The sequence below is a fragment of the Labrus mixtus genome, chromosome 4 (genome assembly GCF_963584025.1).
Source record: "Labrus mixtus chromosome 4, fLabMix1.1, whole genome shotgun sequence".
Taxonomy (NCBI): domain Eukaryota; kingdom Metazoa; phylum Chordata; class Actinopteri; order Labriformes; family Labridae; genus Labrus; species Labrus mixtus.
The window spans coordinates 16,391,828-16,405,464 of NC_083615.1; the positions used below are offsets into that span (position 1 = coordinate 16,391,828).

The 13,637-nt window shown below is 42.6% G+C and overlaps 1 protein-coding gene and 1 long non-coding RNA gene across 3 annotated transcripts; both read left to right on the forward strand.

The window, feature by feature from the left end:
• Positions 1-168: 168 nt before the first annotated feature.
• LOC132972923 (uncharacterized) lies at positions 169-2,274 on the forward strand. The gene is made up of 4 exons (XR_009672953.1): positions 169-307; positions 416-538; positions 719-826; positions 1,861-2,274. It is a non-coding gene; the product is annotated as an uncharacterized LOC132972923 (long non-coding RNA).
• Positions 2,275-4,376: 2,102 nt separating this feature from the next.
• On the forward strand, positions 4,377-12,401 carry LOC132972917 (patatin-like phospholipase domain-containing protein 2). 2 transcript variants are annotated; one of them, XM_061036064.1, is made up of 9 exons: positions 4,377-4,793; positions 8,367-8,599; positions 8,677-8,742; positions 10,247-10,456; positions 10,606-10,666; positions 10,745-10,927; positions 11,516-11,657; positions 11,791-11,871; positions 11,984-12,401. In XM_061036064.1, exons 1-9 carry the CDS (start codon positions 4,589-4,591, stop codon positions 12,216-12,218), a joined length of 1,416 nt encoding a protein of 471 aa, XP_060892047.1. In that variant the 5' UTR covers positions 4,377-4,588; the 3' UTR covers positions 12,219-12,401. The 2 variants fall into 2 exon arrangements, with proteins under 2 accessions (XP_060892047.1, XP_060892048.1); XM_061036065.1 differs by lacking the exon at positions 8,677-8,742.
• The last annotated feature ends 1,236 nt before the right edge of the window (positions 12,402-13,637 follow it).

Sequence of the window (13,637 nt, forward strand, 5' to 3'; positions counted from 1 at the left end):
TGAAATCTGTCAGAATGGCTACATAGACGCTCTTCGCTTCCTGCAGGAGAACAGTAAGTTCCTCATAATTATTACTCATGCAAACAGAAGTTTTGTGTCGTTTGTTTATTTTTCTGCAGGTGAACGAGCGCTTCTTAATGCAGGATTAGTTTCCCCTTTGAATGCCCCAGATCTGATCAGATCTGTGAGCTGGAGAAGGAACCGGCTGAAGATGAGGAGTGCGGACAGAAAACACAACACGGCAGACGGGAGCATTGGTGGCTGGATCAACAGCTCATAGAGAAACTCCCACTCAACCTTAAGAAGGGTAGGTACAGTTAGTGAAGCGTAAATCCTCTTTTGGGGATAATAAAACTGTTCAGGTAGGAATGTGATGCTGATGACTGTTTTTATTTTGGTACTGTGTTTGTGTCAGCGTTGTGTGAGGCCTGCAGGAAGACACACACGGCTGGTGGTCTTTTATCCCTCGTGACCGAGTACCTGCCAAAGATCCCCCGGATCCTCTCCCCGTCGACTCGGCCTACTCTCTTGCTCAGAGGTACAGTCCACTAGTCTCAACATCCAAACTATGTTTTATATGCCTGATTTAAACTGATTGTTCCTCGATAGATTCATTAAATTGTTTGAACTGAAAAAATTTCAATTTGATAAAGTTTAGAAAGTTATTTTTCTTCCAATGCCAATATGAGATAATATCACTCTTTTTTTTTTCTTTTAGACTTGTAAACTGGATTCCAGATGTACCAAAGGATGTGGGCTGGCTCTACGGCAAGGCTGATAACATTTACAAACACGCTTGGAAAGGCAAAGTGGAGGAGTCTAACAGGTATGCAATGAAAACATCCTTTTTTTTTTTAAACGTAGGCTGTGCATGATGTCATAGCTTCATTGCAAATTGAGATGACCTAAAATCATCACACTGTGGCAGCTTGCATAAAGAAACTCTTTTCCACTTTTTTCCAGCTTAAGAGAAAGCTGATTTAAAATGTTTTCTATCATACATTTTGTCTTGTAGATGACTGTAGATAAAATAGTTCTGATATTTCACTCTGGAGCAAAGTATAAACTGACAAACTGAAGCAAAATTTCAGACAAAAGTACCCAAAACTTTTAGTCCCAGCTGATTCTTTTCTTCGCCTGCATTTCCACCAAAGTCTAAAGACCTGAATCGGAAAAAGCTGCACCTGTGTAACAGAAAATCTGAAAGTTTTAGCGCTGCAAGGCCCATCAAAGTAATAATAGACCAGGGTACATTTTGGTGGATAAACTATTGTCCCTGGAGTTTAATTTCTGACCCTTTTTTACCCGGTGTGGAAATGCTCTGAGCTCCTGCAGTGGAGAGCATTAAAGCCTTTCTCACACATGCACTGGTAAATATTTTAGGATAGGCTGCCCCTGAAATCATTCTGAGCCGCCTGTTCATATTTGCACTTCACAGCAGGACACTTCCACTGTCGGACAGGAGGGGGGTGGGACTAAAAGAATGACGGGGAATTGTCCGACAGAGAAAAAGTGTCTGACGCTATGAATACAGTTTCTGCCTTTAGTCATTGCTATGTGTTATAGAACATATCGCAAGCAGAAAAGAGTATGAAGCAGTTTCAATACTTGCACAACAATTACACCAGTCGCTCATATAAAAGTCATTGCCCCTGCCTGCTCGCTCTCACTGTTTCCTGCTGCGTACACTCATAAGCTCACCCTGACTTTACACAGACATCTTTCTAGTGGGCTGGAAGGAAAAAAAGTTTAGGTAAAGTCAGTTCACACATGCAGCTCACCCTGAAAATTTCAGGAGTTTTGTGTATTTGTGAAAACACCATGTGATGAACTTTTACCTCCATGCTGCTCTTCTTACAGTGAGACACCACTACACAGATGTAAACACCTCCCATCAGTCCTGAACCTGCCGCATCTGACACAAGAAGACTCTCTCCCAATGACTCCAGAAGCCACTCCCACCTCCGGTCTTACCTTCACCTGGAATGAACAGAATGAGCTGGACCTCATGCCCTTGACTCCACCGGCTACACCCGCCTGCAGCCCCACCCCCGGGTTTGATGAAGTCTCTGCAGAGTCACCTGAAACAGAAGATAGAGGGTGGGGTTTGGGCAGAGCTGTGGGGTGGATCAGATATATTGCACTAGAGAACTTTAAACCTCAAGAAAACAGAGGATTCAGCACCCTGCCCTGTGTTCAAATAATGAATTCTTTAATATGCATTGAAAGAGAAGAAGTGAAAATAAACGTTGAATAAAGGAATGCCAAAAAAAATCCTGCTTTTTGGTGTCACTATAAAATAAGATAAGGGTTTTCTCTCAGTTGTGGTTAGCACAGCACAATAGTACTTTATGCAATATTTTCTTGTACTCCTGAGGTAATTTTTTAGGATAAATACTTTTAATTTAATTAATCAGATATACAGAAACAAAACTCCAGATATCCTTGTTTTCAATATTTTCTCATAGTTCACTTTAAAGCGCCTCTGAGGAATAGTTTGGTTCTATTTTGGTGCCCCCTATGGACAAAGTGGTGCCTTTAATGACTTTGTCCTATATGTAAAAGCAAATGGTAAATGGACTTGAGCTTGTAGAACGCTTTTCTAGTCTTCTGACTACTCAAATAGCTTTTACACCGCAGGTCACACCTACACATTCACACACTGATGGTAGAGGCTGCTATGTGAAGTGACCATCAGTATTAAATAATCCCACTCATAGACATTCATACACCGATGAAGAAGCAGTGGGAGCAACTTGGGGTCAAGTGTATTGCCCAAGGACACCTCCGACATGTAGCTGCAGGAGCTGGGGATCAAACCTTCCAGTTGAGAGACGACCGGTTCTACCCCGGACCACAGCTGCCCCAAATAGATATTTCTGTTGAAAAATCTCATCCTGCTTCCTTCCTCTGCATCACTCACTGTGATTCTTTTTCAGTAACAAAGTTACCAAAAGCTGTTTCAGCAGCGTGCTGCAAATCGGTCTGTCTGACACCTACCCGATGGTTTAGTGGTTAAAGCATTGAAATGACTGTTGTTTAATTCCAAATCTTCTCCCTGACAGTCTTTTTCATAAAGAGGCATCAGTGTTAATTTTAGAGAGCTCACCAACTAAAACTTTCCAACAGGAGCTGTAACATCTTCACGAGGTGATAATATGTCTCTGTCTTTATATGGTTGTTCTGCTGCCCCCTAGTGGCTAGAAAATGAAAATAATAATTACTAAATAATGCAGCTGGCTTGAGTATGGACTGCTTTTCTTGATTTGAAAATATTAGCTCACAACAATGTCTTTTGCAGTGAAGTGTTGACTAAGCAGACTAAGAAAACATCACTTTTTATAACATAATTGTTGAACAGATTCACACAAAGGCGGCAGTAGCTCAGTCTGTGGGGACTTCACTGGTTCAAGTTCAGTTCAGGTGTGGACCAAAGTATGGTAGTTGGTCTGCTAGCTGGAGAGGTGCCAGGTAAATTCCTAATCCCTGATGAGGTGCCATTTAGCAAGGCACTGGACCCCCAACAGCCTGGTTGTTTGCTAAGTGAAATCCTGGTTGTATATATTCTCATTCTTAGTTTTTATATTTTTGTGCTTATTTACTTTGTATTTAATATTATATTGTGTTTATTTGCTAATGTTGTGTGTTTGGATAACCTGCTGCTGTAACGCCACAATTTCCCAGTTTGGGATCAATAAAATAATTATATTCTATTGTTCTTTCATCTCATGTTGTTCTGACATTTCTTGGTCAGTGCATGTCCATATGATCATGTGTGAAGCATGTCTCAATAACAGAGTGTAAAAGGAATTCCCCCTCGAGGGCTTAATGAAGTTCAAAGGTCAAGGTGTTCACTATTTCTAAAGAGCACAGCCGACAGAAAACCATAGTAACATGTTAAAGTTTTCAGACATCAAAAAACAAAACTCTGACTACTAACAGATGCTACTGTAACAAGGTTAGAGTAGAACATTGGACAGGACAATCCATCAGCTGTTTTGCATTTAAAGAGTTTAAAATGACAATGTTTTGTATCTTGTACAGATTTAACCTCATGCACTTGTTTTAATGTAGCTGTTGTCACACGCAGTCTTCAAAAAGAAAAGCAACCTGATGTAGAAAAAATGAGCTACTGAAGAAGTAGTCAAAGGGGGAAACCGTACAGGTTGTTTGAATACTTGTGTGCATAACATTTGATTCCAATTTATTGTTGACAAACCTGTACCTATTTTTCTCTTTATATGATGGTGTACAGTAACAACCAGTCAGTAGTTGTTAATCACACCCACCCACCACGTCCCACTTTCCTTCTGCAGTGATGAAAACTATATCACATGGCATGCAGCTGGCCTAATTGCTCTTGTAAGTGACCTCTGAAGCTTGTTTTCTGTTTCACAGCCTGTGACGTTTGAGCAGAGTAGAGGTTGCGCAACACCCCGCCGCTGGCAGCAGAATCACTCCCCATCTAACTGTGAGTGTAGTGGAGTTTACACGTTTGATGAAATTCTGAACGAAAGCCAAGTGCCCCAGCTGAACTCTTCGCAGGTGCATTGAGAAGAATACAATTAGAGATGCGGGTTTCGACGCGATGGGGACCTTAGAGAAGATGTTTGACTGGGACCAGGAGTGGAGCATTTCTTTTGCAGGATGTGGATTCAGGAGTGTTTACTACCTGGGAGCTTTGAGTTGTATCCTCGAGCGGGTCCCGCAGCTGGTTCACGGAGCCTCCAAGATCTGTGGCGCTTCTTCTGGTTGTCTCGTGGCTGCAGCTTTGATTGTCGGGATTCCCATTGGTGAGTTTTCTGCTCATAGGAGATGAGAGTTTGTGCTGCTCTTCTGGCGCACACTCTTATTTTATTTGCCTGTAGATATTTAAATGTTGCTAAAACAAATACTTGAAAGTCTGTTTTTCTCACTTATAACTTCCTAATGCATGGAAGTTACAGATTTATTGACCATTATACAGGGACGGATCCAGACTTTTTTTTTTTGTTGCATGAAGTTCAAGTGCACACATGTAAAGCTCTTATTTACCATTTGAATCTCCTTGAATCTATTTTAACTAACTAACTTTTTAAAGTAACAACTTGCCTTCTTCTTCTGAGGACTCGGGAGAAGATGTGTGTTCGATCAAAGTTACATTTTAAAGTTCCAACCAAAGGAAGTGTGCCACATAGAAATGCGAAGAAAGCTAAGAATAGATAGTTACAAGTCCAAATCGTTGACAGGGCCAAATCACCAATCGTAGTTTATAATTTGGGACAGCATCAGGAAGGGAGGGGGAGGCGATCAGATTTCCCGGGCACACGCCGCCCCTGGATCTGCCCCCATACTCTGTTGCTAAATAAGGCTTGTATATTAATTTATTACATGTCATTCCATGAGCGCTGATAAAGAATACAACAGCAAAGAGATTGTTATCTTGAGGCTATGCATGCTTTGCCTCAGGTGGTCTGAATATTGTGTCATGATTTGGTCTTGTTTGGTTTTGTTTTTTTCGGCGTTTGGGTTTCCATCTTTTGATTTCTCCTGTTCTCCCCTAGTGTTGCTGGTTTTTCCCTTGTGTGTTTCCTAGTTTAGTCTTCAGTGTTTCCTGTGTTATTTTGTGATTTCAAATCCTTGTGTCCCTCTCTGTTCTAGTGTGTCTTGATGTTTAACAGTGTCTTCAGTGTTTCATGTATTTGTCATAGTTGTCCTCAGTGTTTCTTGTCCTGCCTCTGTGTGTTTCCCTCCAGTGTTGATTGCCCTCATTGTCTTCACCTGTGTCTTGTTAGTCTCACCTGTGTCTGATTCCCCCATGTCTATTTAGTCTCTGTGTTTCTTGCCCTCTGAGTCAGTTCATTGTTGTTTGTCGGTATATGTCAGTTTTTGCTCGTGCTCCTGTGTGGCTCCCTGTTTTTGATCCCTGTGTTTTTTTTTTGTTTAACTTTTTGAAGTAAGTTTTTGGTTTGCCTTTTTTTTTTGTAATTCAACTTTTTATTTGAATTCAACAAACAAAACAGACAGCATTGTTGTTGTACCATAGTATGCCCAAAGTCCCATAACAACTGAGTACATAATTGGAACCAAAATAACAATTCAGTAACAACAGTATACACAGTACCACATCTTTATCATTACAATGCACCAATGGTACTACATGTATAAGCAAAAAAGTGGCCCCATAACCTCTGGAAGTTCTCACCTTCATTATTAATTCTGGCTAACACTTGTTCATAAGACACAGTTTCTGACACAAGTTCTATCCATTGCTTAAATTGTGGAATTACTTATGGAAATACTTTTCCATAATCTAAGGATCAATCATGCGGCCGTTACAACCCCAACGTTTATCACAACAAGGTCATATTTCGATACTTTGGTCAATTCAGTTTGATTCCCTAACAGGCAAATCCTTGGTGATTTAGGTATTGTCATGCCCAACCCCTTACCTATGTGTTCCATGACTTTGTCCCAAAATGGGTTTACAAGTTTGCATTCCCAGAGTACATGTAAAAATGTTCCTGGTTCTATCTGATACTTCCAATATAAATTATTGGCCAGTGTGCCGATCCTATGGAGTGTAGGAGTAAAATAAAACCTATGTATTATTTTATATTGAGTGAATTTTCCCCTAGCCTCCTTTATACACCTCCCCATATTTGATAGGATTTTTGACCAGTCCTCCTCGCTTAATTCACATTCTAAGTCTTTCTGCCAAATCGTTCTCAATTTTTTTTACATATATCTTTTTGTAACCCATTAAAGAGTTTATAGAACCCATGCTCTGTGTGCCATAGAGGGTAACTTCAAAAATTCGATCACAGGATTCTTATTCTGAGTGAATTTGTCCTTAGTGATACCGTCTCTGATTTGTATTTCCAAAAGTTTCCTTTATTCTCCAAATCGTATTTCTGCCAAAGTTCAGAAAAATACATAAACCTTCCATCTACATATAGGTCACGTATCTTGTGAATCCCTTTTTATAAGCCATTGATTCCAATAGACAGACCTTTTCCCAATCCGTATGTCCGGATTGTACCATAAAGAAGCATATGATTGTCTTAAGTGTGACGCTCCACATATCCTGTAAACTTCTCTCCAGACTGATTTTGAACGAGCCAGCACTGGGTTTGAAGAATAATCATGTCCGTTAGTCCTTGAGCCATGTGAGAGAACGTCCAAAGGTGTGTAGCACCAAATGCCTCTGGGAAATGTTGATATGCAATTAGGCAACCGTCCAGTTGCTTATTATTGTTTACAAATGTATGCCTCTTTGGAACAGTTTGGAATATCAGGAATATTTGTTGTTTAAGTCTAAGCCTGTTTGATAACATATCATGAGAAATATATTAACTAATACACTGAAAATGTAAAAGATGTTTTTTAAATTACGCATGGTAAACTTCTGATTTCTTCCACGTTGTTTGTTTTGACTTACTCGGCTGTCACCCAAGTTCATTGTGTAGTGTTTGAACTACTTGGCCATCGAAGAGGTCGGGATACGTTATCGAAGAGCAAATATTTTTAAACGATACGTCGAGTAAACACTGTACAGAGCAGGGTCACTGACACACGAGCAGTTCATGTAATAGCGAGAGCAAATTCCGGAGGTCACATGGAGTGTGAGGCAAATGGGGCCAAGTGAAGGGAAACCCCGTCACTCACAGCCTCTCTGTTTCCACCCCCCCCCCCCCCCCAGAAACATACAAAGACGTATTGGTTCCAGGCATGTGTGTAAAAGAACAGCAGTGGATCCAGACTCACAGCCATAGAATAACATTTCACAACATCTGCTTCAAGCAGTTCAAGCTTCGAGCAGTTGAGGGGTTCCGCACCAGGACTTCAACCGGCAATCCTCCAGTTCCTAACCCTAGTCCCTACAGACTGAGCTACTGCCACCCCTGAGATTCAAATTAAGAGGCAATCCCCCCCTCTGTGTCACCTGGCTCAATAGTATGCGACAAAAGAGGGAGACCACCACACAGTGTGTAGGCAGTGTTGAGTGAGTGTAAATTGATATTAGTCTAACACAATATACAAACAAAAGTTGAAGGCAGTCTGCAGGCCAGAGAAGAAGAGTGAGAAGACTGAGCTTTAGAGCCTCCTGAAACCAGCCTGCTCTGGTGTGCTGCGTTACCTCAGACACCACATCTACCTGCAACAACGAAAACAAAGAACAAATCGGTAGAGAGGCCAACCCTGAGGGCGACACAAGTAGAGCTGTAATTTTATACAGTGAATGAACTAAGACTGGCAGCCAAATAAAAAACAAAACAAAAACAAAGGTGTTGTTTCCACTTAGTTTAGCAGAGAGGCTTTCCATTTCCACACTTAATGTTTCAGCCCAAGACCAAGAACTGATTTAGCTTCCTTTCTCTCCACAGAAGAGTTCTGTGTTGATGTTCTGACCACAGCGAGAGAGGCCAGAAAACACACTCTGGGCGTTTTCCACCCGACCTTCAGTCTGCTGCGGACTGTCAAGGACTTCCTGCTGAAGAAGTTTCCAGAAGATGCCCACCTCAGGGCGTCTGGAAAGCTCTGCGTGTCCCTCACCAGAATTTCTGATTGGAAGAACGTTTTGGTTTCAGAGTTCGACAGCAGAGAAGAGCTCATTCAGGTGAGAGAGGAATCTGAGATGATGATGGTGTCATGACCAAAAGTTTCAGTCTGATAGCTCAAGTTTGAACATTACAGGTTCTCATGTGCAGCTGCTTCTTCCCTTGTTACAGTGGTTTCATCCCACCATCATACCGGGGAGTGGTGAGTAAATAACCTGTACATTTTAGAAGTGATGTTTTTAAGCATTTTACGGCCTCCTTAACCAAAATGATCAACTTAAGGCTCAAAACATGGAGACTGAAAACGTTTAAAGATGCCACACAGTTGTTGGGGTCTAACCCTGAGCTTTATTAAACGTAAATAACCTCCCAAAGTAATAAAGGATCAATAAGAAACCTAAGAAACAAAGGGGGACTGGAGACATGGCCAAAAAGAACAAAAGATAGGAAGGTGCTGAGCCAATAATGGGCCATTAAGATGAAGTCATGGCTGAAATCAACCCAATCATGTACTCATCATGCATACACACAAAGTTTCATGAACTCTGTTTGATAATGCTCTAATGATGAATGTTTTATTTGGTATTGTTGATGTGTTGCTATGGCGATATCTGATGATGTTGTTTTTGTATTTGGTGGTTTGTTGTGTAGACTTAAGATACTTTTAGACTGTAGACTTTATTGTCCCCTTAGGGAAACTCCTTTTCATGCCATCGTTATCTTTCCGACAGATAACACCAACCAGAGATCAGTGCGTACACTAAACACAGTGTATAAACAAACAATCATCAAAACATCCCACTCTGGCCTTTTGTTCGGGGCAGCTTTGACAGCAGGGATCAGGCTCTTCCTGAGGGGAGCCAGTCTGCACCTCAGGGCTCTGTACCTCCGTCCTGAGGGTAGTGGGGGAAGGAGGGGCTTTAGTGGATGTGTGATGTCCTGAGGTTGAAGTGCATGTTGTTGTTACTCTGTTAGGTTGAGTATGGCGGAGATGGATTATTCTGACAGCTGTGGTTGTGGTGCGTTTGAGTTTGGCTCTGTTTTTAACAGATAACATGTTGAAGAAGCAGGAGGAACAGTATAGTGAGATGGGCTGGATCATGCTCTGATACAGGAAGAGAAGTAGAAAGGGGGAAACATAAAGTCCTTTCATTTTGTCTTTGATGGCTCCTTTTTTTTGGATGTCACTGGTGTAGCTGTTTTTGTAGTGTAGTGCATTCAGCTTTTTAAAAACATTTTTGGGGCCTTTTTAAGCCGTTGTTTAGCGATAGGACAGTGGATAGAGTCCTAAATCATGCAGGAAAGGAGCCACAGGTCGGATTTGAATCCAGGCAGCCCGCTTTGAGGACTACAGACTCTCCATGGGGCGTGCACAATATCCACTAGGCCAGTGGTTCTCAACTGGTCTAGCCTCAGGACCCACTTTGAACTCCTTAATGAAAAATGGCAACCAAAATTTCTGATATTTTTCAACCAATTAGATTGGAGCATGTTTTTAAAAAGCTAAATTTTTTTTCCTGGGACACATTTGCTACACACTGCAAACATGGCTCACGACCCACTTTTGGGTCCCGACCCACCAGTTGAGTAACACTGCACCAGGCTACCGGCGCCCCGTGCATCCAGCTTTTAAATGGATTAATATTGAAGTGTTGTACATTCCTCTTAACCTACCCTTTCATATGATTGATAATGCATGTTCTCAGTACTACATGGATGGAGCCCTGAGCAACAACATGCCGCTGTTCGAGCACAGAAACACCATCACTATGGCTCCGTTCTCAGGAGAGAGCGACATCTGCCCCAAAGAGGGGACTTTCAACTTCGTTGAGTCCAGCATTGCCAACGTCAGCATCCAGGTCAACACTGGCAACGTGCACCGAATCTGCACGTCCTTCCTACCTTCCAGACCTGAGGTCAGTGCCTCCCCAGGTGTCTTTCATTATTAGGAGAGGTGGAGAATACATTTCTTCGTTCCTCGGTTCCTTTGTTGCTGTCCTCTCTGATAATGAGAGCAGATCAAACATACCTTCACCTTCATAATTTCTTCTTCTTCTCTGGATAGAAGCTGGCTGAGATCTGCCACAACGGCTACATGGACGCTCTTCGTTTCCTGAGAGGAAGAGGTAAAGCTCCTCCACCTTCATCCTCCCCTTGAATCTTTGATTTGTCTAAACATGCTTTTAGATAACTACTTGTGACAGATCTGCTTGGAAGACGGCACCCTCAGCCGTGTTTGGTGAGAGAGATGGAGGGAGTCAAACCTGCTTGTTGCGAGCTGCTGGAGTCAAAGAAGACGGCGATGAATGGAACAAACCTTCAAGAGGATGATCACGAGTGGCTGGACCTGAGAGTCGTCGAGAACCTACCTGTTAGCTTGAAGAAAGGTAAGAATGACGGCTGGGACACGCTTCAGCAGGTTAAGTGTTTCAAGGTAGACAAAGTCTTTTAATAGCATTAAACACTTGAAGCATCAGAGGGCTGCAGTGGCTCAGTTTGTAGGTTGAGGAACCAAAGGGTTGATGATTGAAGCCCCAGTACAAACCAGCAGGGGCGTGTCCAGAGGGGTGGCATGAGCCCCCCTAGAAATTTGATTGGCCACCCCTGGTGCCACCCAAAAATCCTAAACTGTAACTGGCTATTTACCCTGTCAGAGGTGGGTCTTATGTTAAAACCAACTATTACGATTTGTTTTTGCAAAGGCTGCTAGTTTTCTTCACAGATCGATGTAGCATATTTTCCTTTGTCTGAACTTTAAAATGCAAATAAAAACTTTGCACTCTGTTCCATAAGACAGGTCCATAGGAAACATGCAATACAGACTACAGAAGTTTGCATGCAAATTTGTCAGTACTTGGTAAAAATGCCTTTGAGACTGAGACGAGAGAGACCTTCAAAGAGTGGTCTTGAGACCAAGACCGATTTTGTGTAGTACAACACTAGTAAGTTAAGTTTTATGTGTTTTTGTGTGTCAGTGATGTGTGAGGCGTGCAGGGACAGTCATGACGGCGGCTCTCACGGGTCTCTGCTCTCTCAGTTCTTCCCAGTGAGAGTGGTTCTGTATCTGCTGAGCCTTCTGGTGCTTCCCATTGACCTCCTCTTCGTACTCACCAAAAGGTAAAACGGTGTGATAACACATAGGGGAGGTGGGTAGGGGGAAGACAACAAACAGGCAACAATCAGCCGCCTCTCTTTGATTTTTTTTTATAGTGCCACTTGTGAAATTAATATTTGTATTCAATTGTGACAGCTTGATATTATCAGGTGGTGTAGGGATTTGCAGACTGCTGACGGTGATTGGAGATCGCTGCAGGCAGACGTGGCGCAGAAGGTGAGGGCCTAAAAATGCACTCATTGGTTATTCTTTGCATACATGATGTTTTTGCCTCCTCAGCTTTCCGCTGCTTCAGAGTCTTTTGCGTCTTCATTCTTGTTTTCTCCAGCAGCTCCTCTGACTCAGAACTCAGGACACAAGCAATAAACGGCAACAAGACCGAACCTTCGACGTCAAAAAGCATCCGGCATTCCAGCAAAACTCCGCATTGGGATGACAACGGTAACCTGGACCAGTTCTCTCTCATCTGTGCAGGTCCATCCAACCTCATGACACTGAATACACCTGCACACGACAAGCTCACTTCAAAGCGCAGAAGTAAGCAGATTCTTCTACAACAATAACCAAGCAGAGAATCAGGACTTTAAAATGTGGATGTTTTTGTGGATGGTATATATTATTTATCACTTTCTTGATCTCAATCTGTATAAGGAAAAACCATCTATCATCTTTGTTTTTCTCCTTATTTTCATGAGGGAGTAGGGGGAGGTAGAGCATCAGCCTGATCCAGAGGGGGGTGAGTGCTGATAGCCTTCCCCCGTCCTCCTCCAAGATCTCTTTTTTTCTGTCTGTCTATTTTCTCTGGAGTTCTCTTTGCCGTTCTTTTTCATGTGTACTTTTGGCACCAGATATAGCTGCTTTGATTGTAGGGGCCCTGTGGTAGGTTAGGTAGTATCAGCGTGGTCACCACCTGGAAGTACAGATTCTGGGTCTATAGAAGGTGGCTTTGCTGGTTGGGCTGTAATGGCCATGAGGAAGGGTAGAGAGGAGAATGGGTCTTGGACACCGGAGCTCACTGTCCGGCCTTCCTGAGGTGTGGAGGTTCTAACTTGACAGCCCGGTTGACGTCCTGGCTGTTGCTGCCCGTCAGTCTACACGGTTGAGTTAACAGATCCAGAAGGAGTCATGTGGTAGGGGAGATGGTAGCTCGCATAAAAGGAGCCTGGGTGCTGGATGCTGTTCTGGTTGCGGTAGACCCGAGGTAGGTTATGTTACCAGTATATAGCGCAGAGGGGCGTAAATGGGACGAGGGTCGTCTTACCTGAGCACTTATCCTTTCAGTATTGCAGAAGTAACCCTCTACATCTCACTGTGCACCAGAGAAGCTTTGTTTTTATTTATGATTCATGAATACTTCTTTGTAATTTGATTCATTTGTTGACCATGTAGATGAATACGGTGGTTTTACCTCGATGTGACCAAACACTCATCCTCTTTGTTTCCAGATACAAACAATAAAAAAAACATGTTGACCTCAATGAAACGGATCCCAGTGCATAGAATATTTCTAAAGACATCTTTGGAAATACAATACGTGTATCAAAAAAAAAAAATTCTTTCCATGCAATATTTGTGTCCAGACTTTGTGAGAAAAAAGATTTGGGGGCATTTTTTCTAGTTCTGCTATCGAGCTAACAGATTTAGTAGAGCAGCGCTGTGTAGAGCCACTACTACTTTGCATCTAAAGGAGCCCGTTGAGGTGGTTCGGGCATCGGATCAGGATGCTTCATGGATGCCTCCCTTTGGAGGTTTTTCTGGGCTAAGAGCAGACCCCGGGGTAGACCCAGAGTTCGCTGGAGGGATTATATATCCCGTCTAGCCTGGGAACGCCTCTGGGAGGAACTGGAAATGGTTTCTGGGGAGAGGGATGTCTAGGTTGACTTACTGCACTTGCTGCCACCACGACCCGACCTCGGATAAGCGGATGAAAATGGACCGCTGTAGTATTACATGTACTAATGTATTTTAACTAAGACTTTCCT